A 25131-nucleotide genomic window follows, 5' to 3' on the forward strand; every position below is an offset into this window, starting at 1 on the left:
GTGATCACAATATCTATTCTTGCTATTCATCTTTGTTTTTTAATATAATGTTTAATCTTTGATCTTGAATATTTGTCTCATGCTTTTGTCTTCATATGAACCCAGTAGATGCCTTACATGGTGAAACTGGTGTTATTTGCAAAGATGCATTGTTTAAGCCTACTAGAAGATTGGACCAACATTTAAAATTATTTGCATACTGTTTGAAATCCTCAACTCATTATAGGCCAACAATATATTTTTTGTCTATGCCCAGATGTAACATTGAGCATGACACCAAACATTTTTAACTCTGTAACTAACTTCCACAGGTTAAACATAATCAAACTTAAGGCATCACAAGAATAATCATGACACAATAGTTAGAAATAAGTTTGCACAAAGGCTCTACTTTCAATTTTTGGTTCTAGGTTTCACAAAGGCTACGTTTAGGAACCAGAGCCATATATTTAGATTTAGGATGAGATAGAGGTTTGGTCAATAACACAGCTTCACAATGTCGGTCCAGATGAATACCTGTTGGATCGACGTGTGACTTAGAGATACCTGGCACAATCTAATAAATAATGTATTTTTCAATCCTTCAAGTATTGTTATGTATTTGGAGTCCTACTTGACCTAAATGTCAACATGTTTATAGCTTATCTCCACTGACTCAAACCAATAATTTGATCCAGTGTTAAACATCATCATAGAAATTACAGGAGTTTTAACATTTATCATTTAAAAGGAACCTTTTACATTATTATTTGACCTAGTTTTCACAAAGCACTAAGCATGTTAAAACGATTCAAAGCCAGACTTGGTTAAAGACCTGTGAAGGAGATACTGCCTTTTTCCTGCGTAAACTTGGACATATGCAGACAGCTGACATCATACAATGTCTTGACTCCCAGATGTAGTCGTATGAAGCAGTATGAACATCCCATGACACATTTTTCTGAAATAAGTAACATTTAGTCTTCTTAAATCATATTTGAAGATGACCTTTATACCTAACTGTATGCCTTAATACCTACTTTTTCCCATTCTTCTTAAAATCATCATTAGCCTTAATATGCTCATATTGTTATAAAAACATATGTTTAACATCAAGGTTTCAGACAGTTTCTGTGATGACGGGGGTTCTTCGCCTTTACTGCACATGTGAATTCATAATGAGTGTAATATGTTTGATAGACTGTACGGAAAAGTGACCGTCACATTAATATCAGTAGAGTGATGCTTCTTCATTGGGCTTTGATTGCTGATGGATCACAGTGCAGTGGACTCAAGGGACTGTTCATGAAGAGTTACTTATTTTACAAACAGGCTTAGTTAAACTGCAAATTGCCTCCTGTAGGGAATAAAACATGTGAACTTTTTCTTCAGAAAACTGCAACGTGAGGATAATGTACATACTTGGGAGAGGGTCTGATTTCCTGTCCGTTCTTGTACCACTTCAGCTCAACTGTAGGGTCGGCCAGATCCACTACCATGCGGATCTTTCCACCTTTGTCCACCTGATACGCAGGGTCCAGCGTCTTTGCAAACGCTTAGAAACCACATTATTGATCAGTTAAAGTCAGCATGATGATGATACTTATTTTTTTAAAAGAAATCACCAACCAAGATTTACCACAGTTCAAACTCAGATTTTTCTACCTGCACTCTTCTTCACTTCTTTAGGCATCTTTTTCATCCTCTTCAGCAGACCTCTCAGATCTGTGATGCCGTATTCAAAAGCAATTTTCTCATATTGGTCTGGACGGGCGCCCTTCAGGATCTCCCACACATCCACGTCTGGACCCTCATCCTGCTGTTTGTGCTCCCTGGTGGCGCCAAATGCGAGATGAGGATGTGAGGACATGAGTTGCGGCGCTGCTTGCGACGTGTTCTGAGGAACCGCTCGTCAACTGAAGTATTACCTTTAACTCACAATTTCTGTTTATTGAAAGACTTTTACTCTGCTGTAATTCCAGTTTTAAGCGTTCCTCAGGACATGTCATACAAAGGGATGGGCATAGTGAGCTGTCTATTTTTGTGTCTAGATAGGCTGTGAAGTTACAGATTAACAGCGTAGCAGCTTTATTAATACAAAAAAATAAGATTTTCTTTTATTAGGAGCAGTGGCGCGTTTACTGGATGTGCTGCATGGTTCTACAGACCAAAACTTATATACAGTATGTGTGTGTATTTAAAAACTTGTGCATTAGATGCCATCCAGAAGAAAATGTGTCAAGCATGCACAAACAAAGGAAACTGAAGGAAAACTGAATAAAATATGTTGGTGTGTATTCTTTCAGAAAAATAATGGTGGAAAATGAAAGAAAAGTTCAGGATTGAAGCAGCACTCAAGAGCAGTCACGGCTCAATTATATTCTCTTTGCGACAAAGCCCAGCCTCATCAACACACTGTGTCCTTAAAATATTTGAACATAATATCATATTGATATGCAGCATGCAAGGCATTAGAGAAACCTGCAATAAAAGCTTGTTATCGTGGTTTTTAAGGGCTACGCAAATATTTTGGGAGTTAACTTACTTTCAACCAGCATCAAAGTTTGATACAAGGGTGTTGCAGGACACGTGATCTTATCACATTTTTCTATCTAAATTGTACAATTCATTCAAAATAAGGAAAGACTTCCCATTTTATTTACTGCAACTTAGAAAAAAGAAAAAAAAAAACATCCACAAAGTCTTTCACTTACCCACAAATAGACAAATAGCCCGTTAACTTTGGCTGAGTATGTGACTGCAAAGACATCAGATGAAGATAACCAAAGCCAGAACACAGAGTGGAAAGACCACATGTTGTGGAAGCTGATTGTAAACTGCAGGGGTTTATCGAACATCAAGGTTTATCGAAGAATAGAAAAACTGTCTTTTCAACTCTGCGGTTGACAGCAAGCTAATTACCAAAATGTTGGCATTTCCCTTTTTTACGTTTTCATATCCTCTGACCTGGCCCATCCCTTTGTCAGTTGGGAGATGCTCCGATACTGTTTAATGGTCAAAGGGGTCTGTATCCATAGGAGGTGTTAGATTTGTGAGATGCAGGTTAACAAGCACATCGCCCAGGACATCTGTTAGTGGAAATAAAGACAAGTCAGTCAAGGCTTCTTTCTTAGACATTTCACAAAATGCCTGAAAGGGATGAATAGGATGGAATATCACAACATTCTGTGTTTGTGTTTCTCGTCTGTTTATTTTCAGTCATTACAGGGAAGCTGAAATAAACACGGTGGTATTTGCCGTATATTTCTAAATGAAATAAATGACAATGTAGTGATAACACTATTCAGCAGCATTGTGTCTCTGTGGCACGCCGGCTCATCAGTAGCGATCCAAAATGGTCCTTTTGGCTTCGTACGCTGAAGACGATGCTCAATGAAGAACAGCCGCCTCAGAGCGTAGACGATGCAACAGCCATTTCCATCATTACTGACAGCTGGCTGAGCCGCCAGGAATGCTGCGTTCAAATGAGTGTTACCGTACTACAGGAGGCCAACACTCTTGCTCGTCCAGTTCGTAGAGCTACACGTCATGCTGGGGACTCTACAGGATTACAGTACTCACCTGCAGTAAGGGCTAATGGACTTAATACCTATGGGTTTCTCTCTACTTACTTTTGATTTCTGAATATGTAGGGGAGAAGAAGAGACAAGCCCAAAATAAATGTGCAATTTCTCTGGCGAAAAGTGTCACTGACCAGGTCTATTTATTCTGCATCTCAAATGTGGATCATGGGGTTCATTTTGAGCTATAGTAGCTTTGCTATAGAGCAGAGGTTTTCAAACTGTGAGGTTCATCCCTCAGGAGAGGAGAAAGGGCTTTTTAGCTCTTTAACTTCCCCCTAAAGAGATGATTAAACTTTTCCGGATGTGATCATCTCACTTCATCTTACTCAAAGGTGTAATTTGTAAGACTGTCAGTTTGAAACCATTGAAAAGATTATCCCTAGAAAGTGAAAAAACAGCAGCTATAAGCAGTACTCGAGTTGTAAAAAAAAAAAATCAGGGGGGGTGGTGGATTTTATCATATGGGGACAGATAATTTGTGCTGATTACAAATAATATAATATATTACAAATAATAGCAGTGACCAAAACACCTGCAGAAATACTGCAGGAATGACATAGCAGCAGTTAAATGCAGCCTTCTGTAAGCTTTAAATATCCACTGGGCTTACATCAAATACATCAAAACACAACAATAAAAAACACTTTTCTGAACTTATCAATATGACTCTGTCCTTCACAGGATAAGTAAAATGGATCACTGCAAAAACTCTAAATCTTAACAAGAATATTTGTCTTATTTCTAGTTAAAATGTCTCATTTTGGTTTCAAGTAGATTTTTACTTAAAATAAGTAGAAAAATCTGCATGTGGAACAAGATTTTATTGCTTGTAATGAGAAGATAAATCTTGGCAGATTTTTCCTACTTATTTCAAGTGAAAGTTTGCTTGAAACAGGTGAAAATTGTCAAAAGTTATTTTTCTGGTGTTATTTTTTTGGTGATGACTCTAAATGTTGAAATAGCAGTAAAACCACATTCATTGATGAAATTACATAAGGGGTGGAAAGGGGGGATGATTTTGATCGTTTTATTTCAGGGGGGGTGCCATCCCCCCTTATCCCCCCTCAACTCGAGTACTGGCTATAAGCCTCTGTTTTGTATTTTGTCATTTACATCATGTTCAATTTCTTCTTTCTTCTTTTAAACTGATTGAGTGGATTTGACTCGATTCAGGGTTTAATAATTAGTTTAATAGTTTTACACATTCTTCCTTTAAAAGTGGCTCAGTCCATGTGGCCATACAGTATGTCACAAGTCGCCACATGTTTAAATCTACAATATTATTTAATTTTCCTGTATTCGCTCAACGTCATGGCAGAGACAAGTGAGCGGCTTGCATGTCTGCACAATGACATCAATGCAGAGAGAAATTTGGAGAGATGTCTAGGACACTTTGAAAACCCCTGATATAGCGCTACGATTTATCTGTAGAAGTGTACTTGCCATTCATATTGTAGCTTTATACATTTTTGCAAAGGATGTGAAAAGAAAGCGAAGGTGAAGCACATCCTAAAAAGGGACTTTAACAGTACTGACAAGGACAAACTCCACCCGGATAGGGACGTGATTCTCACCTATGTTTAAGGAGACCACTAAAGTCAAGCTCCCCTGCATCTTCTTGTCCTTCACTGCTGTTGTTAAGAAGGAGAGATTAATAAAGATTCAGTCAGAGACCAAACAGTGACAGGCACTAGAAAAACAATGCCGTGAGAGCAACGCAAAGCAGGGACTCTGATGTAAATCGATGCATTAGCTCTGCGCTAACTCACGATTTGTGCTGACACAGAAACCTCTTTTCTCTTTTTGACTGGATAAAAAGTTTGAAACAAGGTGGTTTTGTGTAACACTCATCTAGAGCTGTCCCGGGAACCATCGCCACAATGTTTCTGCAATGTTGAAGCAACATTAGCAAACAGCAACATTGTGATGACGCAATGGCGCCGGGACGCTTTGCGTTGCTTTACATTGTTGGGGTGGTGATTAAAAGTGCAAGAGTTGGCCTTTTTCTTTACACATTGAATGAACCGGTGGATTTGTAATCCCCTTGGGAGAGGTTAATGACATGATCACAATCATCTCGTCAGACCTTTTTGTCATTCAGTGATAGAACTTGAATGAGAAGTGACTTGTGCTACAGGGAAAGAAAATATACTTTTTCCATTTCTTTTTTCGTATTTTTCGATTAATTAACGATCGTATTGTCTGAATGAAAATACCTTGAAAAGAAGAAAAACAATGTTAAATACTGAAATCATAGTGGTTGCTTCTGGTGCCTCAATGGCACTGTATTTATTACCTTCTTTTGAAAGCTGATCGGATATCAAGAGACTGTGAGCTCGTGTCCAATTCTGCAAAATAGTAACAACATGTTATATTTGTTTAATGTCTAAACACATTTGTTCCACTTTGTCGAAGCTGTCATATCATAATTTGATGTCGTAACGAACCTTTAATCTCCAAGTCAAAGGAACAGCTGTCAAATTTGTCCTTGTAGCTCACTTCACACCTGTAATTCCCGGCATAGTTGTCCTTGGCTTTGATGATGTGCATCTCAAAAGTGTGGATCTGCCAAGAGGGTGTTGTACCACAAATTTGTAAAAGCGCACCCTCACCTTGAAAGGCGGCGATCACCTGCAGAAGTCGGGTTAGACGGGTTCTGCGGGGAACGTACCTTGGTCTGGCGTTCAAAGGTCTCCTTAAGCTGCAAGTGCTTTCCAGTTTTGCTGGCCAGGTCCATCCATTTCCCTTTGAACCATTTGATCGTGGGTTTTCGGAGAAGATCTTTGGCTTCTACCTTGGCCACAAAGGAGATGTCACCACCTTTGGACACAAAAAGGCATGATGTTGCTTCTCAGATGGGAGTAGTGGTGGGGAAAAAAATTGATATTGCAATATATTGTTGCACTCTCTGTCGCAATAAATAATCGATAAACTGACCCCAAATATCGATATTTTATTACAACACATAATGGATTTATGCGGTTGTCATCGCACTGTTGTTCAGTCACTTCAATTAGTCCAGCTGTACAGTGTTTACATTTACAAGACTAGGAGGCAGTGAGGTACTATGCAAAATTAAGTTGCTTACTGACTTTTCAGTATTAGAAACAAAGCAGTGCACTGTCCTGGTTTATATAAAACATGTTATTAATGTTCATGCACTTTAATTTGCCCAGTGTTTACATTTACAAGCCTAGGAGGCAGTGAGGAAATATACAAATACACTTTCTTTGTACATTGTATGAAGTTTTGGCATTGAATAAATGCATAACTACAGACGTTTTCCTTTTTATGGGATTTTTTTCTTTTTCAGTCACATATATTGTGATATATCGTTGATGAAATTTCTTACAATATATCGAATATCGTAGATATCGTGTATCGTGATATTATCGTTACCGTATCGTTACCGTATCGTCCCGCCCCTATGCAGGAGCACAGTCAAATCTTTCATCTTGTTCTTCCACTCACCCACAGGGACACTTCCACTCTGAGGCCTCTCAATCAGCAGGGTGGAGGTCGGTGGGGCGTCGACTGGCTTCTCCACCTCCTCTGGGGCCTGGCCGTCTCCCAGAGACCACACTGCTCAGTGAGGAGAAACAGTTGCATGACACAGAGCTTCCCTCTGACGCTTCATACGGAAAAAACACGAGGAATTTGGATATCCGAGTTCCGCTTTGCATTTGAAGTGTTTGCTCCTCACACGAGTGACAAAAAAAGAAAAGGAAATAACAACTAAAAACATCCCAATTTGACGCTTTTCCTCACTTTCAACAGTCACCATTCACACGGCAGCAGAATTTCAGCTCTTTGCAACATGGAAAGCATGACGAAGACAATGTTTACACAGAAATGACAAAGAGTATGAGGACTAACTGAGTTAGTCCTTTTTCCCGTTTTCTTTGTGTTTCCAGAAATCGAAATGTCAATAAATCGCCGAACCTTTTGCGTTTCAACAGCTTTTTTTTAACCTTCATTTGCATCCTTCGTCACAATGCAAACGAAGAAATACATGAGACATGAGACGAGAGGAGACGTCGCAGAAGTATACAGAGTATAGCAGGTTTTTTTGTTTCTTTTCTTCACCATTTTGTTACCTGAGTCTTTTCTCCCCGTGGCTGGCACAGGGGCGCTATCATCTAAACAAAAAGAGAAATTTACAGCATATTGTAAGAAATAGTACTGTAAAGTCCACTGAAGCAAGCACACGCTCAAACGAGCAGTTTAAGGCATGCGAGCAAGCGATGTGAGGAATTCTGAATCAAAGATCTGATTTAAAATAAAAAAAGAAGAATAATCCAATGGCTTTAGATTGTGTTTGTGGTTTTGTAAACAATAAAATAAAATGAAAAATAGACCATTTTGATCAGAATTCCAAATGGTGACGATTAGAAGTCATAATTTCCTGTTTAGTTTTAGAAAACTGATTTTGAACATCCAGACACTAAAATTATACGGGGGAATGAATTTCTGTGTATATTAATATGTTAGCATGACATTTTTGAATAGATTTGAAAGACTTACTTCCAAACACACCAAATGTCTAGAATTAAACATGTCTCAAACGTGTCCTGTACTCAAACACGTGGTCATCAGTCTGCTAGTTTGGTCACGGGAAGTGAAACGGTGCTAGAGTTTAACAAAGTGCTCTTACTAGGCAGGTCAATTGAGAGTTTCTTGCCATCCTCTGTGGAAAAAAAAGTACAGTCATGGTTTAAATTAATCAGGATAAACTCAGCAACTATGGAGGGTTTGTTCAATACTCTGTTTACAACACTAATACGCTCAAGGAAGTGGCCGCTCTTCACATTCACTAATCCAGTTCATTTTCCATTTTCAAGACAGGTCACATGATCTTTTAAGTGTCGAATCGAATGTGTATTTTAAAGCTACCGTACTTAAAGTAAAGTCAAAATAAGGATTTTGAACGTTTGAACTAATTTTCACAAAAGATTAAAGATTTTGTTGAAACAAAGTAGTTTAGTGACCCTGTATTAACACCATAAACTAAGTTAATCACAGCTCAAACTGTCTAAAAAGAGCTGATGGTTTCGTTGTTTCCAGCTTCACCGAAGTAAAAAAGTGAAATAGAACCAGGTTAAAGTAAATTACCTGAAGGCTGTTTATTTTTTAAATATTGATAAAGATTAGGGCAAAGTCAACAATTTGCAATACAAGGAAAATGTTTTATGTCTCTTTTTTTCTGTTTTTAGTTTCTTCACAGATTTAGAAATAGTGTAACATGTTTTCATAGATTGATGTTTTATAGAAAACTCGATCATTAAAGGGTGAGGGATTTCTGGATGACGCCACATCTGTTGTTAAAGTTATTGAAAGCAGAACTTTTTTAGATGTGGATAACAGATTTAAATTGAGAAATAACTTGTTATATTAAATGACGCGAATAGTGATCAAAACAGTAGCTTGTTGCAGTTTTTTTATTTTATCTATTTTTTATTTAAGGTAAGACAAGGTCTTTGTTACCAAAAGTGTTGAATTGTAATCTCAAAATTGGAATTACGTGACCTTTTTAATTAACAGTAACATTTCTCAGTTTCATTTTTATGCATTTGTCCATTTAGTGTTGCTACTACTTACTTTGGTTTTTACTTACTTTTACTATTCAGTTTTTATGTGTGTTTTAGGCAGCGCATGGGGACAAACAGAATGGTAAATTATTTGCAAAATTAACATATCTTCTGAGCTACCAAGAAACACACGAAAAACATTTCATGATATGCATTGTTGCCCATAAAATTGGATAAAAACATTTTGTTTGTTTTTTTAATCTCCTCTTATAATAAAATAAATTCTGAAATAAAACCTATTCCAACTTTACAGGCAACCATTTGTATATTTATATGTATATATGTACAGTATATACTGTATATATACATATATATATGAATAGACACATAAAAAGAACATCTTACACCACATAAATTGTGCTGAGTGTTCTTGAACTTATGGAGTGGCTCTACAGGGTTAACGGTTGTAAAATACCATGACCACATTAGTCTTTATTTACATGAAGTAAATAGAGCTGTCATTGTGGTATTTGACATAGAAGCACACATTTCACATGTGTAAGTTAGTGCAACGACAGAGACAAGATTATGAAAAATTTATGTTTGATGAGTTCATCAAACAAATAATTTTGAAAATTTTTATCTGTACTTCTGTTGGTGTTGGTAGTTAGAAATGGTCCCATAATACATCCTCAAAGGGTGGGAGGAGTTGAAGAAAAGAAAGGGCAAGGACTGTGACTGTACCAACCTGCTGGGGGTGTTGGGGACGGGGTAGTGGCTGCAGCTTTATCATCATCTGCAATAAAGGTGTCATTGACAAATAGAGCCACTTATCACAAAGCTCCAGAGTCCATCACTGGCAGGCCAAGAAGACATAAAACCAGCCGGCCATCAAGGCCGGTGGCCACATGCGAGATAAGATTCTGAACCGATCGGGACATGCAGCTCTTTGACAAAAAAGAAAGTAGTCAAAAAAAAAAAGATTGTTGGTCTTATGAGCCGTCACGGAAGAAACGGTGGAAGAACTCAGCAGCGCGGAGTATCCGGGCTTTACACAAAAAAAAAAAAGACAACAACCAAGTCACGAACTTCAAGGAGGGTCACTTGTATATCCTGAACTGCATTTTCTCTCTGGTTTGTAACAGTTGTGTTCAAAATTACTCTTTAAAAGTAATTATATGTACAGATACATTAATTAATCTTTGACTCTTTGATTAAGTCTGACGACTCACCTTGCACACAGTTTCAATGATCTTCAGTTAGCCGGTTCTGAACCTAATCAGTCGTTATTGTGTTAGATATCTGTAAGCCTTTAGGTGAAAGAAATATATATATTAATGTATAAAAATTATATCTACATATAATATATATATATATATATATATATATATATATATATATATATATATATATATATATATATATATATATATATATATATTATATGTAGATATCATTTTTCTTTGAAGTCTGCATGCAATTAAAAGCCAGGGTTGGACTGAGAGCACAGTCAAAGTGCATGGCAGTCAGTCACAGCGAGTGAAATAAGTAGCCAACTTAGCAGATGAGTAAAAGTAATAATAGTTAAAATAATGCAATATTGAGATCAATTATTAAAATGAAATAAAAATCATGTTTTGCCATGCTGCTCAGCAGTTGAAGGTGAAATGACGAGTTTCATTTCCGGGACGTGTTTGAGCAACATTTGATCCGAGGAGCTCGAGGGAGAAAACATGCGCTTCCACTGAGACATGGGATGGATTCATACCGATGAAACATACTTACCGGGTTGTGGGGGGGGACAAGTGCCCTCTTCCTTTACGGAGGAGTTAGCAGACTCTGCTTGCTCTTTCACCCCAACGCCACTAGGCTCTAGTGGGTGTGAATGATTGTCGAGGCGGTTTGGCTCCTGAGCAACCACGGCCTGTAACGGCTCAGGCCCTGGCGGCTGGGGTTTCTTCCCATCAGTCTCTACTGGCTCTTTCCCCTCTGCTACCGCCTCTGTATAGCAAACAAAGCGCCCGGCCGGAGCAGCAAGCATTGAGCACAAACACCGGCAGCCGTACAAGACAATGCTTGCTCAGTTGAGGTGCGTATAAATAGCTTCAGACCAGATTCTCAGAGTCTAAATGGCGACAACTGAGTTAGCCAAGTTTATCAAATTTAAAAGAAAAAAAAAGCTAAACATACTCAATAAGACCTTTGAAGCACCAATTTCTGTGCCAGATACCAAAATACGATTAGTCTTTGAGATAATTAAGATGAAACAAGAGTTTCCAAACATTCTCTCATATTTGGGGCCTTTGTCTTAGGGCCTATGGGTTTTTACACTTTTGAAGGTTATAACTCACAAAACATCAAGTGAAAGCATTTTCAAGGGTGACATTTGTGTGTTATAAAGATTTTTGTCATCCTTTTAAACTGGAGAAGCATATCTGGAGTTGTATCTATCTGGTCTTTGCACATCTATACTGGAGAGTGATCAAGGATGCAGGGATAGACTAACTCCACTTTATGATCTTATTCTTGGTAGTAACTAATTTAAACAGCTCGATTTATTTTCTTTTTTAGAGCCAAGAGAGTCAGCGAATCCCAGCTTTCTTAATCCCTCTAATACCTCCTGTTTGATGACTCCACGTGTCATGCAATATCAAAAACCCAGAAACAGCAACAGCCTGGATTAGTAGCAGCACCAGTGTGTGCCAGGGCAAGTGTCCGCATGCCATCTGATATGTGCACGGTGAGTGATGCGAATGCTTTTGATGTGGACCAAAACTAACTTAGTTCTGAACATTTGGTGCAAGAAAAGTGCAGTTTCAGGCCTTTCACGGTGAATTAAGAGAAAAATGTGATGGCACACAACAAACAAAACATGTGATGTCAGTGGGATGTGCAGTGCACAGGTCCAACACATTCTCCGGGACAGATGAAAGTGGCGGGGATGGTTGTCAGGGTTACCCACCTGGGGGTGGAGAAACCTCCAGGGAAATCTCAGGTTGGATTGGGACACCGTTACTGTCTGGGGCAACACTTTCTGAGCATGTGACAAATATAGTAGGGGGGATGGAATAACTGCTTTTAATGAGCACGAAGCTTCAGCATCTGCAAGGCTTTCTCTCTCTCTGTCTCTCTCTCTCTCACACACACACACACGTGCACACGAACACGTACACGCACACGCACACCCACACACACCCACCTACCTGCAAACAGCACAACATGTACAAGGTAAACCAAGTACTGTATCATTGGGTGGCAGTTCCTTCCTGAATTGTGCGGTTAATACGTCAAGACCATTCTGTGTTATAATAAATACTAACCACTAAACTAGCTGTAAGTGTCGTGCTTTGTCAGGGAGTATCATGCGTTCATTTACAGTAATACCTTGGTAACCATTAGATTCTGTCATTTTCAAATCAAGTATGCTGATGTTTGTTTGAACCACGTATCGTTTTAATATTGTTTAGCATGTAAATTAGTATTGTTTCAGACCGATATGCTTTTTCTAGAAGAAAGAGGTGTATCGGAATGACATAAAACCATAAAAACATTTTATTTGCATTGAACTGATCCCTTTAATATTTATTTCGTATATCATAGCTTTTACGGGAACTTGGTGGTGGGGAGTTTTCATTTATCCAGTTTGTGTCCATCCATCCATCCGTTATGTACATTTACTTGTACTGTACTGTACTACATTTAGATTTAACCTGGCTGTGGTCAGTGTTGGAAGACTGAACCTGCAGGTTCATGATGTGGACAGAGCTCTTTTATTTATAGCTCTTTGTTGGAGCAACATGGAGCCAAGCCAAAGCCTCTTTATTTCTGTGTATTTGTATTGATCTTCAATTTAGCTAAGCTCCTGGTGGCATTGTCACTGTTCAAAATGACGTTGTGCGCTTTAATTAACTTCTTGATACTCAGTGAATGCTTTAGTGCTTTTTTGGGAGGCGAGTTGTGCAAATGTTGACCACTGGGACCTGTCTTATTTATTGTGATTGGCAGGGTACAAATACTCTCAATGTTACAAAATAATCAAAAACCAAAGTAATGAAGTGGGTGGAAGAGGAAGAGAAGCGATTTAAATTCCTTCAGTCCTTGATAACTATAGACCAGGTTTCAATTTAACTTTTTTTTCAGAGAATTTTTTGTCAGTATGGATCAATATACATCTAAAAAGCATTAAATGGACAGTGGTATTCCTCAGGTGTTTTGGGTGCAACACTTTTTAATATTTACATGCTTCTGCTTGGAGACATCACGAATGGCATCAGTTTCCAAAGTTGCGCAGATGACACACAACTTTATATGGTTGTGTCCCTTCACGGCATAAGTCCACTGTAAAATCTATATGGCTGTATTTCTTTTGCCCAACTGTAGATGGCAAAAGTTTTTTTTTCTACAGTTCAGTCGGGACAAAACAGAGATTTTGATAATTGGTCTTGAAGATCAGAGAGGGAAAGTCCTGGCAGTACAAGAAATTAAGTAAAAAGCCAAAGAGTCATCCCAGACTCAGACCTTAACTGTGAGTGTCATCTTAAAACAGGCGCTAAAAATTACATTCATCAGCTGAAAAACACTTTCAGAGTACTACCGTTTCTCTCTCTCTCGAGCCAACACAGAGACACAAGTCACGTTTCTATTACACCTTTTAGCAAAAGAAGACCACAACCCTGAGTTTGCGATAAAGGTGCGGCTGTGGGGGCCGATGTCTCCTTTGAACTGTGTAACTCTCCTGGTTCTTTCTTTGTATGTACGTCCAATGTGCCTGAGGCCGCTGTATAGATAGTGCGCTGATATCATAGTCTACTGTAATGACTGCAGCATTATCAGTCCTTTAGATCAACAAAGGGCTTGTTGACAGGGAGGTTTCAGTGCAGGGACTTCTAATAAATACTAATTAAAGCACAACAAGGACATAGGGACTTAATTAACGCCAGAGGTGTCAGAAGTATTCACATTCATTACTCAGGTAGAAGTATAGATACTAGAGTTTAAAAATACTCCTGTAGAAGTTGAAGTATCAACTCAAGTTTTTTACTCAAGTAAAAGTATAAAAGTACTGGTTTCAAAACTACTTAAAGTATAAAAGTAAAAGTGATGTAAGGGGGAAAAAAGCCATTAAGGACAAAAGCCATTGAAAATGAATGCATCTTAGTATAATGCAAATATATTAAAGAAGCATATATGTGTACTATTGAGCATTAACATGTGTTTCAGAGAGCAGGAGATATGATGACTAGTTGCCTATAAGTATTGTAATGGTGCAAAAAGTCAAACTTCAGAGGCATGTTATCATTTATCCTAACCTTTATTGGAATGTACATCCAAGTTTAGTTGCAGGAATCTGAGGGAACGGATGTCAGAACAAAACTGGACAAGAACATCTGAAACAACCACAACCAAATTCACTCTATCTGGATGGAGCAATTTAACTGGATAGTTTCTTTACAGGCTGAAATTAAATAGAGTAACGGTGCTGTTTTTAAAATGTAAGGAGTAAAAAGTACAGATAGTTGCGTGAAAATGTAAGGAGTAAAAGTAAAAAGTTGTCTGAAAAATAATTACTCCAGTGAAGTTAGATAGTAGATAACCAAAATTTCTACTTAAGTAAGGTAACAAAGTATTTGTACTTCGTTACTTGACACCTCTGATTAACGCTAAGAAAAGGTCCCTTTCTCTGACACTGTGGCTACACAGAAAAATGGGAGACATTAGAGGACATGGATTGGGCCAAATCGTGACATTTCAAAGCATAATAGGCGCTGGTATTAAACTTTATTTGAACAGTGACAAGCAGAGACCAGTGTATTATATTGAGTTGTTTCCAGGTTGGACTGTTAATATAAATACATAGTTTAAACAATCCTTGCTAAGTAAGCACAGACAATCTCATATTCTCAGGTTTTTATTATGTTTTTCAGAAAATGTCATTATATGCCCCTACATGTCTTGAGTCAACAGAAGAAATGATATATTTAAAGTTTTTCTAAGATTATTTTTAGTCACACTCAAAAAAGCTGAGCCCTCCCCCCTGACTGTGCCGGAGCCTCAAGATGCTTCACCTCCAAGGTCAGCCTGCCCCCCCACCGATCCTCAGTGTCAGCAAAGTCCCAGTTACATGCCAGCAACATGCCCACATGGGACACGGTGGGCCGTCAGCTGAATCAACACGGAGGGATCAGCTGGCCCGCGGGAGGAATGTCCGAGATGCTGACGGCTTCACCGCACATCGCTCCAGAGGGCAGCAGCACATCCTCGCTGCCGTCGATTGGCTGCACATTTACACTATCTATGCGTTTGTGTTTGCACTTTCACGCCACATCCTTCTTACTTGTGAAGACGTGTTGAACTCTGTAAAGGTCTGTGCTAAGAGGGGTTTGTGTTTAGTGTGTAAAGTTTTAACAGACATAGTACGTGAGGGCGAACGGGTTGGTTTGTGCTCCTTTTTTTTCATTTTGAAATAGATTTTAGATGATTGCACTTATTGTGGCGCCCTGATCTGAAAGGGAGATAAGACATGTACTCACCCTCTGGTTGGCCGTTTGGAGTCTCATCTGCAGAAAGAAAAAAAGTAAAGACTTACTGTTATAATTTCGCTAATGCAATCAGCATTATCACCCTCTCAGTTTGAACACATTGACCCTGCTTTATTGATGTCCAATAACCAGAAGTGGGTAGAGGAGTGAAAAATTGTACTCAAGTAAAAGTACTGTTACTTCAGAATAATATGACTCAAGTACAAGTAAAAAGTAGTCATCCAAATAATTACTTTAGTAAAAGTAAAAAAGTACTTGGTGAAAAAACTACTCAAGTACTGAGTAACTGTTGAGTAACGTCTGATTTATTTTTTTAACACAACCATTCAAACAGACAAAAGTACAAAATAATCATCTTCAGGCAAATTAAATCAATAAAATAATCAAATAAATTAAAATCAATAAAAAATAGCTTAATTTAAAATAATCTTAAAGTAAATTCAAGTAGCACAAAATGTCAAGCCTTCGTACTTTTCTTTTTTAACCAGGCAGAACTAGAACTAGCCCATGAACTCATAGAAACTCTGTGTGTGTTTGAGTCTGTGTAAATGTGACAAAACATGCAAAAACAAACATTTTTCCCAAAGAATCACTCAGTGATGTCATGAGATTGACGCGTACGTGGATAAAAGGGATAAAAGAAAAGTAACAGCTCAAAGTAGCCTAATGTAGCGGAGTAAGAGTAACAGTTTCTTCTTCACAAATCTACTCAAGTAAAAGTAAAAAGTATAGTGATTCAAAACTACTCCTAAAAGTACAAAATTTCCCAAAACTTACTGAAGTAAATGTAACGGAGTAAATGTAACTCGTTTCTACCCACCTCTGCCAATAACCACTTCACTTACTCATCAAAGAAAAGAGCACCCCATTTCTCTTATTTCCCTTACATGGACTTGTTTAAAATGTTTAAGAAGTACAGTACGTCAACAAAGGTGTTGACGCTTTAAACAGCTGTCACACTTGACTTGCACCTCAAACAAATCCCAGATGGAGGGCAACTGGTCGTGTTGGTTCCTGAAGTTATTTCACCTCCCGCCCAAAGGGTGGTGGAGGTTCAGGCCTGCAACCTCTCGCTGGGACTCTCATTTTTAGTAAGTCACCAAAGTCACGCGTGAGTCATTAACCCTGCACAGCAGAGTCAAGGCTGCGACCATCTGTCTCCTCCGTCCAGTATGGGTGCATTTCTGTCTTCAACAAGGGGCCCTGATCTCTGAGATGCAGGCGGAGCGCCGAATCCCGACCCGAGGACTTGACTTTCCTCTGTTGTGGCATGAGCTTTGTCTTAATACTGACCCTGCTTTCGTCCCAGGGTGTTGCTGGGTTTGAAGTTCACTGAAATCTCATGTTTCAGTGCCCATTTTTCTTTTTCTCTTTGTAAAAGCTTTGATGACTTCATGAAGCCAAGTCTGCAAAGCCACATATTTGATGTGCTCTCTTGATACAGTTATGTTTCCATTTTATATAATTCTGTCCTCAAAAACTGCAACTCCTTGCAGAGACTAGAAAGTTACACCAGGGACTCTGCAGGAAAGGTTTGATAACACATTTGTGTGTTATACACCTCCCACAATTTGCCTCTAAAGACATCTGTTCTCCTCAGTCACTGCTTTTTATGATAGTGAACACCCACAGCACAACTCTGTGTTACAATTTAATTACCGGTATCCAAAAAATCCATTGAGATCAGAAAATCTATTTTACAAGGACGTCCTGACCAAGATGTAACAGTATAGAAAGATTAGTATAGAAAAAAATATATGAATAAAATTCACATCCTAATTCTTGTACGCTTTAAAAGAAAGAATTAGTCTGGTTTCTCTAGATCAGCAGCATCAATGGACACAGACGAAACTCCCTATGGACACAACAGGATACACACCAATCAGATATTAATTTTGGCTGGTTTTACCATCAAAACTTCTCGATCCAAAGTGTTATTACCAATTCTGCATCCGTTTTGGTTGTTCTTAATAGTGGTTCTTAGATGTTCCTGTATGAATCATCTCATAAGGTCCATGTCCAGTGGAAATGGTTCAGAACGTGGACCAGATCCATTTTCACTCGAGAGTGTAACTATGTATGGTTGGCCAGGTAAACACAGGCATTTTTGGGGAATTAATTTATAGTAACTACATGTGTGTTACTACGGAAGAGTATTAGGGCCAGGCAGGAGAAAAATAAAAATAATATTGGAGAGGAGGAAGATTTTTTTTTCCCTTATGCACTTCGAGAAAAAAAAAATCGAATTGTCGAGAAAAAAGTCGAAATGTCAATTTATTGTTGAAGTTCAATTTTGAGAAAAAAGTCGAAATGTCGAGAAAAAAGTCGAAATGTTGGGAAAAAAGTCAAAATTTCGTGAATAAAGTTGAAATTTTGAAAAAAAAGGCGAAATTTTGACTTTTTTCTCGAAACTGTATTTCAACATTAATCTCGACATTTTTACTTTTTTCTCAACATTTCGACTTTTTTCTCGACCCTTCGACTTTTTTCTCGAAATTGTATTTCAACATTATTCTCGACATTTCGACATTTTTCTCGAAACTGTATTTTAACATTAATCTGGACATTTCAACTTTTTTCTCGACATTTCGACTTTTTTCTCGAAGTGCACAATAAAAAAAATCTTCCCCTCTCAAATATTTTTTCTCCTGGATGGCCCTAATACTCTTCCGTAGTGTTACAGCATCTTTAGACCTGAACCCGAGTAGAGGGAAGACAAGTCAGGAGGCTTTATTGTGCTTTATAGTGATCTTACATAACCTGACAGGTTAAGCCAGCGAGGCCAATCTGTTTGGTTGGCCTCGCTGGCCTCGCTGGCTTCACCGACGTCGGAAGAGCTGGCAGATGTTTTGCCAGCTCCATGCTGAATAACATCGGGAGAGGATCGCCACACTGTGTAATTCTGTTTACATCAGTCCAGACCCACGATTAAGTGAACCCTCAGCGGTGGGGTGTTGGCGGGGGCTGCTCCACACCCCACCTCGTGTCAGTAATGTAAAAAGGACAGGTGACATGCTGGACAAAGGTGTTAAATGGGACGTATCTGCCAACGGGAGAGAGGCTTTTCATAACAGGAGGCAAAGAGTTGCATTAGCGGTTGTATTGTTGACGTATGCAATCTGTAAAAAGGGCTGTGCAGATTAATAAGGATCATATGCTATTACAAAAATAGAAAGATTTAAATTAGAGGGTGTGTTGAGATTAAAGTTACAACGTCAATGATAACTTAAATAAACTAGCATGTGCTCTTTTGAGGTTGCACACTTTGTTCATAGTGTCTAAATGTTTTATTTTTTTTATGAGAATTAAAGTTTCTAGTAAAAGCTTATGTCATTTAAAAGAATTGCGTATTCCTTTTACTTCTTATAAAGTCTCCACTTGTCAGCAGTGTAACCTGAGCCAGCACTGTCTGCTAATTGAAATGAACTAAAACGAGCACAAAGCTCAGCGCAGTTACAAGAAAGATGATAGGACCGGAGGGGATCTGAGCAGGAATGAAAATGTCTCCGTGATTGTGAGCAAATTGGACTTGTGGAAATAATTATAGACTAGCTTGACTGACTGGTGGATAACAGCTTAGCTGTGGTGCCATCGGAGTCTGAATTTGATTACTTCCACTCATCAATATAATATAAACCGTTTATGTGGAGTTTGGAAGATCCCTGTGTGTTTATTTTTAGGGCATAAAGAGACATGATAAGAACAAGGAGTTGTGGTTGTGATGGATGTGATGAGGAGGATCTGTAGCTGGTTAGGATGCATAAGACAGGCTAATCATCAGCTCTTCCTTTTTTTATCTCCAGCAATAAAAACCTAATCTCTCAGTGCCACCTGTCAGAAAACGATCGGCAGCTCGGGAATGTGCACAGATCCACTCCCTGGGTGGTTTTCTTTTTCCTTCAAGTGCTTCTTAGCTTCCAGTATGCGTCCACTTAGAACGATTCGCCCGTTAGCCTTCCTTGTCAAATTTAGCTCCGCTCCCACCTCACTTCAAAACAATGCATCTCTGGCCTTTGGTGCCACAATCCTACAGGGTCACATCATTTACCCGCGGATGAGCCTTGTCCACTCCGTCTCATCGCTGTTTAGATAATGAGAGTGGAGAAAGGTTTTGTTTTACCTCTGAGGATTGCCATTGCAGCTGACAGGGCTGCAGGTATTTGCAGCTGTCGGCCTTGCTGGCGTGCAGACAGGAGGGCTCATACGGGCTCAAATGTGAACCACTGCCGACAGCCCCATTTTACCTTATTTAGACTGTTATGATGTTGATGAAAATGATCGGACATTGCTATTTTCCAGTGAATTTGGCTCTCGGACATCAGTGAGTCTTGTTTGACATGCATTGGAAAGGCAACATGAGCCGTACCTGGGGGGCAATTATATCTGTCACCACCCTGGTGATTATTATTACTGGTTTGATTTATTCTGCGGCATCTCATGATAGAAAGTAACAGCTCCCAAGGGGAGAATGGAGGACGGATTCAGGGGCTGACAAAAGTCGTAAAAAGTGAGGACAGCCCTGTTGGGACTGCGGGCAGAAGTTTAATGGCCGGGTCGGGGGGGGGTGATGGATCCATCCTGAGGGGAAAGTGGCAGCAAGATGTCTGTTTTGGCGTGTGGCACATAAGGAGGACGAGGAGGGGCAGGGAGGCAGGGGAAGGAGATGCCAGGGAGCAGGGGATGGGGATTAAAAGTGTGCTCATTCTGAACTATTCCAGGGACAAGAATCTCATTCCCTGGAGACGCCATGACAAACCAGCGACTCCCTCGCTTCTAGTTTGAACTTTTTAAAGGCTTAAGAGTGGGATGTCTAAAACAACAGCATGACCCCCCACAGCACAAACCCCCCCCCTTCTCTTCTTCAGCTGTTCAGACTCATTTAAAGAACAATACTTTTCCACTCATTTATCTGCTGCTACGGTGGCTATTTATGGGTAGTGTTTGCAGCAGACAGGAATCTGCTGCCCCGTCTTTGCCACAGCTTTGTCTCCGAGGGGGATCAGGGATGTTTATGGCGGTGGATGAACACTCTCAGGGCACCTGTGCCTCGCACATGCTGGTATTGGCTGTCACATCTCCTCAAACACAAGCTTTTCTTAACCACGACTGACCCCAAGGAGGACACATGCCAAATTTGAACAACGAGGGTTTTTGGAGTTTGTTGATGCCAAGTGAAGCATTTCACCCATTTTAAAAAAGCATCTTCATCGTCTCAAAGTTGGAGGCACATTTGGAGTCTTCCATCCTTGGAGCTTTGATTTGGTTGGAAATCCCAAAAGACTTTGATAAAAGAGGCGAAAGAAATGTGCTTGACGAGGTGCAGACACTCCCACATGTCAAAGAAATGCCCCATGTGTCAAGGGCCGCTTTGGACACATCAATGATCCTCTGGCATGCTGTCACCCAAAAGCTAAACAGTTTTTTCCATTTCCTCAACACGGGCATGTCTGAGTCCGTGGCAGACCCCCAAACAGCTGAACTAATGAGGAGGCCAGGAGTAATACCATAAGGTAATGATAGACCCAGAGCGGATTAAAACGGACTGTTGATGGACATGATTGTACAGATGAGAGACGATCTGCTGTGGACATGAACTCATGTCGGGCGGGATGGTGGGATGAGCCAAGATGGTCCAATTTGGACTTGATATTATGGAGTGGGGATCAGGGTGCTGGTCTCGAGGGTCAAGATTAGATTATTCCTGCTCGGCTACATTGGTCATTGGGAAAACATCTAGGATCTATCCTCAAGCGGCTTCGGCCTAATCCACATTGCATCATCCTTCAACGGGGTTTTGCTTGTGTCTGGCTGAGCACTCATCAACATTCCTCCACCGCTCTTCATCACCGTGTCTAACTCCTGTCGGATCACTCCGAGCAACAATACTATCTGTTATTAAACCTCAAATATTCTCTTGCAACCAAAGATGGTAGCGACAAGCACGTATCAGTAATACAATACCACTGTCAAAGTCACTTTGAGGATTCCTATCAACAAGCTGCCAAGCAAGGAACAAAGTGATGGAGCTCCCTGAGTGAAACAATGGCCCGGCTTCCCCCAAATACACACAAGTACAAAAAACACTACTATGGTTGTTACTCTTTGATTTAGGAAAAAAAAGGACAAATTTAGACAAAACATCCAGTGCAGCAAGAGTACTGGGAAACACTGACGCCTACCTTTCTTTTCGGGCTCTGGCATCCTGAGCCGGTTTCCAAGAAAACTGCCAAGAGTTCACCAGGCGAAGGTAGATGTATCGTCAGATGATTGTGAGTTTTAGACGTCCAGGGACGTCACGGATAGATGACAATACTGCAGCTGGAGGCAAAAACTTTGAAACCCTTGCACCGGAGTGATGGGCGGCGGTGAGGACCCAAGGTTTTAGAAATCTTAGTAGGGGAGGAGAAGACGGACGATTGACAGATCCAGGAGGGACTGGCTTTTAAGGCTTATATAGGGAGGTAGTATGCTCCTCCTCTCTGTGGTGCAGCTCAGAGCTACACCTACTGCAGCATCTTTCCATACCCACCGTTAACCGGGCCATCAACAGCAAGCTGATGTGAAGTTCTTCAATTTTCCATCCTTTGAAGACACCAAAGCAGGAATGGTACTCTTGATTGCAGTCATGAAATCCTGCATGTATTATTATTAGTTGCAGAATCCATCTGCTTATGTCACAAACCGTGTTTTGTTGTGTCTGCTGAAGCTTTTAAATGCACAGATATGCCTCTCAGACTGGAGGCCAACCAAATGCAGGGTTTATTACACATGCATACACTTTTCGCTTTTAAAAATGCCAAGTAACATTTTTAAGGCAATGCCATCCAAACAGAAATAAAATTTATATTTGTAGGAGACTTTTATGAGCCACAAATATGCATATAATCACATATTTGGAGCATCATGTCTTCATTTTTCAGGTTACACATGATCAAAAATAAAGAAATTGCACAATCACAAATGATCAGCATTTTCATGAATGCTGAATGTCGTTTGTGTTTATTATTTACAATAGCTTTGCCATTAAGACTGCTACCATGGTAGCTGAGTGGCAAATCAGCTGGGAGGGATATAAAAGGAAAAGATGTCGTCACGGTCACAGGTCTGGCGCTGATGTAATACTCCCCAGACAATCCTGGGTTGTGCTCGGATGATATACAGCATATTCACGGAATCTGGGGGTTTATTTCAAAAGAAAAGTTTGGGATGACAAGCCGGGACCCGATGCGGGTGCCAGATATCGGTCTAATCCGAGGGGAATGCTGTCCAAGAACACAGGGCTTTCCGACCTGGCAGAAGAATACCGGGGAAATGCCTTTGGGATAGCTAAATGGTTTATACTTAGAAAGCTGTTATAAACCTTGACATTTGACACGTGCGTCTGGCAGGCAACGGTTTCATCTCGAATCTGAGGAGGATGTTAATTAAGCTAATAATTAAGCTTTTCAGCACGCAAAAGTCAAGCGTATCAATCACTCGCTGATGAGGTTGGGAAGATGGGACGAAGAGGCTGAAAATTGGATTCATAAACAAGCTTTGTAGCTTTTTCCACATTTCCAGAACTGACAATCCTTCAGCTGAGGAAGCTGAAGGATTGTCAAGTAACGAAGTACAAATACTTCGTTACCTTACTTAAGTAGAAATTTTGGTTATCTATACTTCACTGGAGTAATTATTTTTCAGACGACTTTTTACTTTTACTCCTTACATTTTCACGCAATTATCTTTACTTTTTACTCCTTACATTTTAAAAACAGCCTTGTTACTCTATTTCATTTCGGTCTTTAAATAAAACTATCCAGTTAAATTACTCCATCCGGATAGAGTAAATTTGGTTGTGGTTGTTTCAGATGTTCTTGTCCAGTTTTGTTCTTACATCCGTTCCCTCAGATTCCTGCAACTAAACTTGGATGTATATTCCAATAAAGGTTAGGATAAATGATAACATGCCTCTGAAGTTTGACTTTTTGCACCATTACAATACTTATAGGCAACTAGTCATCATATCCTGCTCTCTGAAACACATGTTAATGCTCAATAGTACACATATATGGTTCTTTAATATATTTGCATTATAATAAGATGCATTCATTTTCAATGGCTTTTTTCCCCCTTACATTACTTTTACTTTTATACTTGAAGTAGTTTTGAAACCAGTACTTTTATACTTTTACTTGAGTAAAAAACTTGAGTTGATACTTCAACTTCTACAGGAGTATTTTTAAACTCTAGTATCTATACTTCTACATGAGTAATGACTGTGAATACTTTTGACACCTCTGTCTACGTGTCAGAAATGTACCAACGTTGTTTAAACTAAAGCACTTCATCCTGATGTGATCTGGAGGTTCAAACTAACTTTCTGTTTGTGGCCTTTCTCCGTAGCAGACGTCCCCACCTCAGTTAGCCCATTTATAACCGGGGGGTGGGCTCCAGCAGTAAATACTCGGCTTAGGAAAGTATCATGTGGGTCGCCACAAAGAGCACAAAACCATTTGGTATTTCCCTGGGACAGGAGCGACTTCACATCACAGAGGCAGTTTAGTGATGAGGTCACGCCGCACAGGCAGAACGTACAAGTCTCTGGAGGCGCTGAAAAGGCCGACACTGACACCCTCTGGTTTACAGCTGACCAACAGGTCAACGACCACTTCAGACCGCCGGGGGAGAAGAGTCCTTTTCTTTCTAATAGAAAGTATTTAAAAAGAAAAACAGAATATGTGTCAGGAGGATTAAGTGGCCGTGCATGGACTTACCTTTCACTCCCTCTCTCCAGTAATGATGTAATTTGATTGCTCTGGTTTATTTGTTTGCTCGCATTATTAATTGTAATCATTTGATTAATCACTTTTAGTTGTTCTTTTTTTTTTTAAACTTCTCTTTATTGAGGTTCTGACAGCATTACAAGTATATCTGTTCAGCATTTTTATAGAACCACTTTTTTTTTTTTTTTCCCTCCCCAAAATTTAACATTTTAATGGGAGAACACAACTCAGCAGGACACACTAAACAGACATAATACCCCAGTAAGGAAAAAAAAAAAAAGACAAAACAAAAAGTAGTAGTGGGGCAGAGTAAGACAGATACGGAAATAATAAAAACTAGACAAAATAAAACACACACCATCAGGCTGGCATAATGATATTGCTAGGGCATGCTGTAATTATTTCACATGTTAGCTAGGTAAACCAAAGTTCACTCCAAGGGGGTCCACTTTGTCCAGAACGGGCTGCCATATTTTGATAAATCCCTTGACATTGTCGTGGAGGGTATAGGTCAGTTTTTCCAGAGGGAGTACTCTCAGTACTTCCTTATACCAATCGTCCAGTGTCGGAGCATCCTTGGAAATCCAGAAAGTGAGAATAGCCTTCCTTGCTATCTATTCCAATCAATTTAGCATTGTGGGCATTTCTTGCACTGTCTGCTTTAGCTGCCAAAACATACTGCAGAGGTGACAGTTCTAAATCATATCCAACCAAAGTAACCACTTCATCCTTCACT

General features: G+C 39.5%; 1 protein-coding gene across 7 annotated transcripts; it reads right to left on the minus strand.

Annotated features, from left to right (window-relative positions):
- Nucleotides 1–1190: 1190 nt before the first annotated feature.
- On the minus strand, nucleotides 1191–22038 carry LOC133424078 (myosin-binding protein C, slow-type-like). Of its 7 annotated transcripts, XM_061714475.1 has the most exons (14): nucleotides 21810–22038; nucleotides 15622–15648; nucleotides 12054–12125; nucleotides 10877–11092; nucleotides 9840–9887; nucleotides 8218–8250; nucleotides 7661–7702; nucleotides 7035–7145; nucleotides 6235–6383; nucleotides 6011–6128; nucleotides 5860–5911; nucleotides 5138–5194; nucleotides 1645–1811; nucleotides 1191–1534 (listed from the first exon to the last, which is right to left on the minus strand). In XM_061714475.1, exons 1-14 carry the CDS (start codon nucleotides 21829–21831, stop codon nucleotides 1368–1370), a joined length of 1281 nt encoding a protein of 426 aa, XP_061570459.1. In that variant the 5' UTR covers nucleotides 21832–22038; the 3' UTR covers nucleotides 1191–1367. The 7 variants fall into 7 exon arrangements, with proteins under 7 accessions (XP_061570459.1, XP_061570460.1, XP_061570461.1 ...); XM_061714476.1 differs by lacking the exon at nucleotides 8218–8250; XM_061714477.1 differs by lacking the exon at nucleotides 5138–5194 and having other exon boundaries at nucleotides 1192–1534.
- Between the last annotated feature and the right edge of the window lie 3093 nt (nucleotides 22039–25131).

This window comes from Cololabis saira, chromosome 23 (genome assembly GCF_033807715.1).
Source record: "Cololabis saira isolate AMF1-May2022 chromosome 23, fColSai1.1, whole genome shotgun sequence".
Classification (NCBI taxonomy): domain Eukaryota; kingdom Metazoa; phylum Chordata; class Actinopteri; order Beloniformes; family Belonidae; genus Cololabis; species Cololabis saira.

What these genes read in the sequence shown, in the direction of transcription:
- LOC133424078 (XM_061714475.1), bottom strand. Translation starts at nt 21,831, where the DNA reads ATGCCAGAGCCCGAAAAGAAAG. An exon ending in GTCCCCAACACCCCCAGCAG is followed by an intron (nt 8,251 to 9,839) that starts GTTGGTACAGTC and finishes TTTTTTCCACAG; the next exon opens with AGGATGGCAAGAAACTCTCA. An exon ending in AGAAGTGAAGAAGAGTGCAG is followed by an intron (nt 1,535 to 1,644) that starts GTAGAAAAATCT and finishes GTGGTTTCTAAG; the next exon opens with CGTTTGCAAAGACGCTGGAC.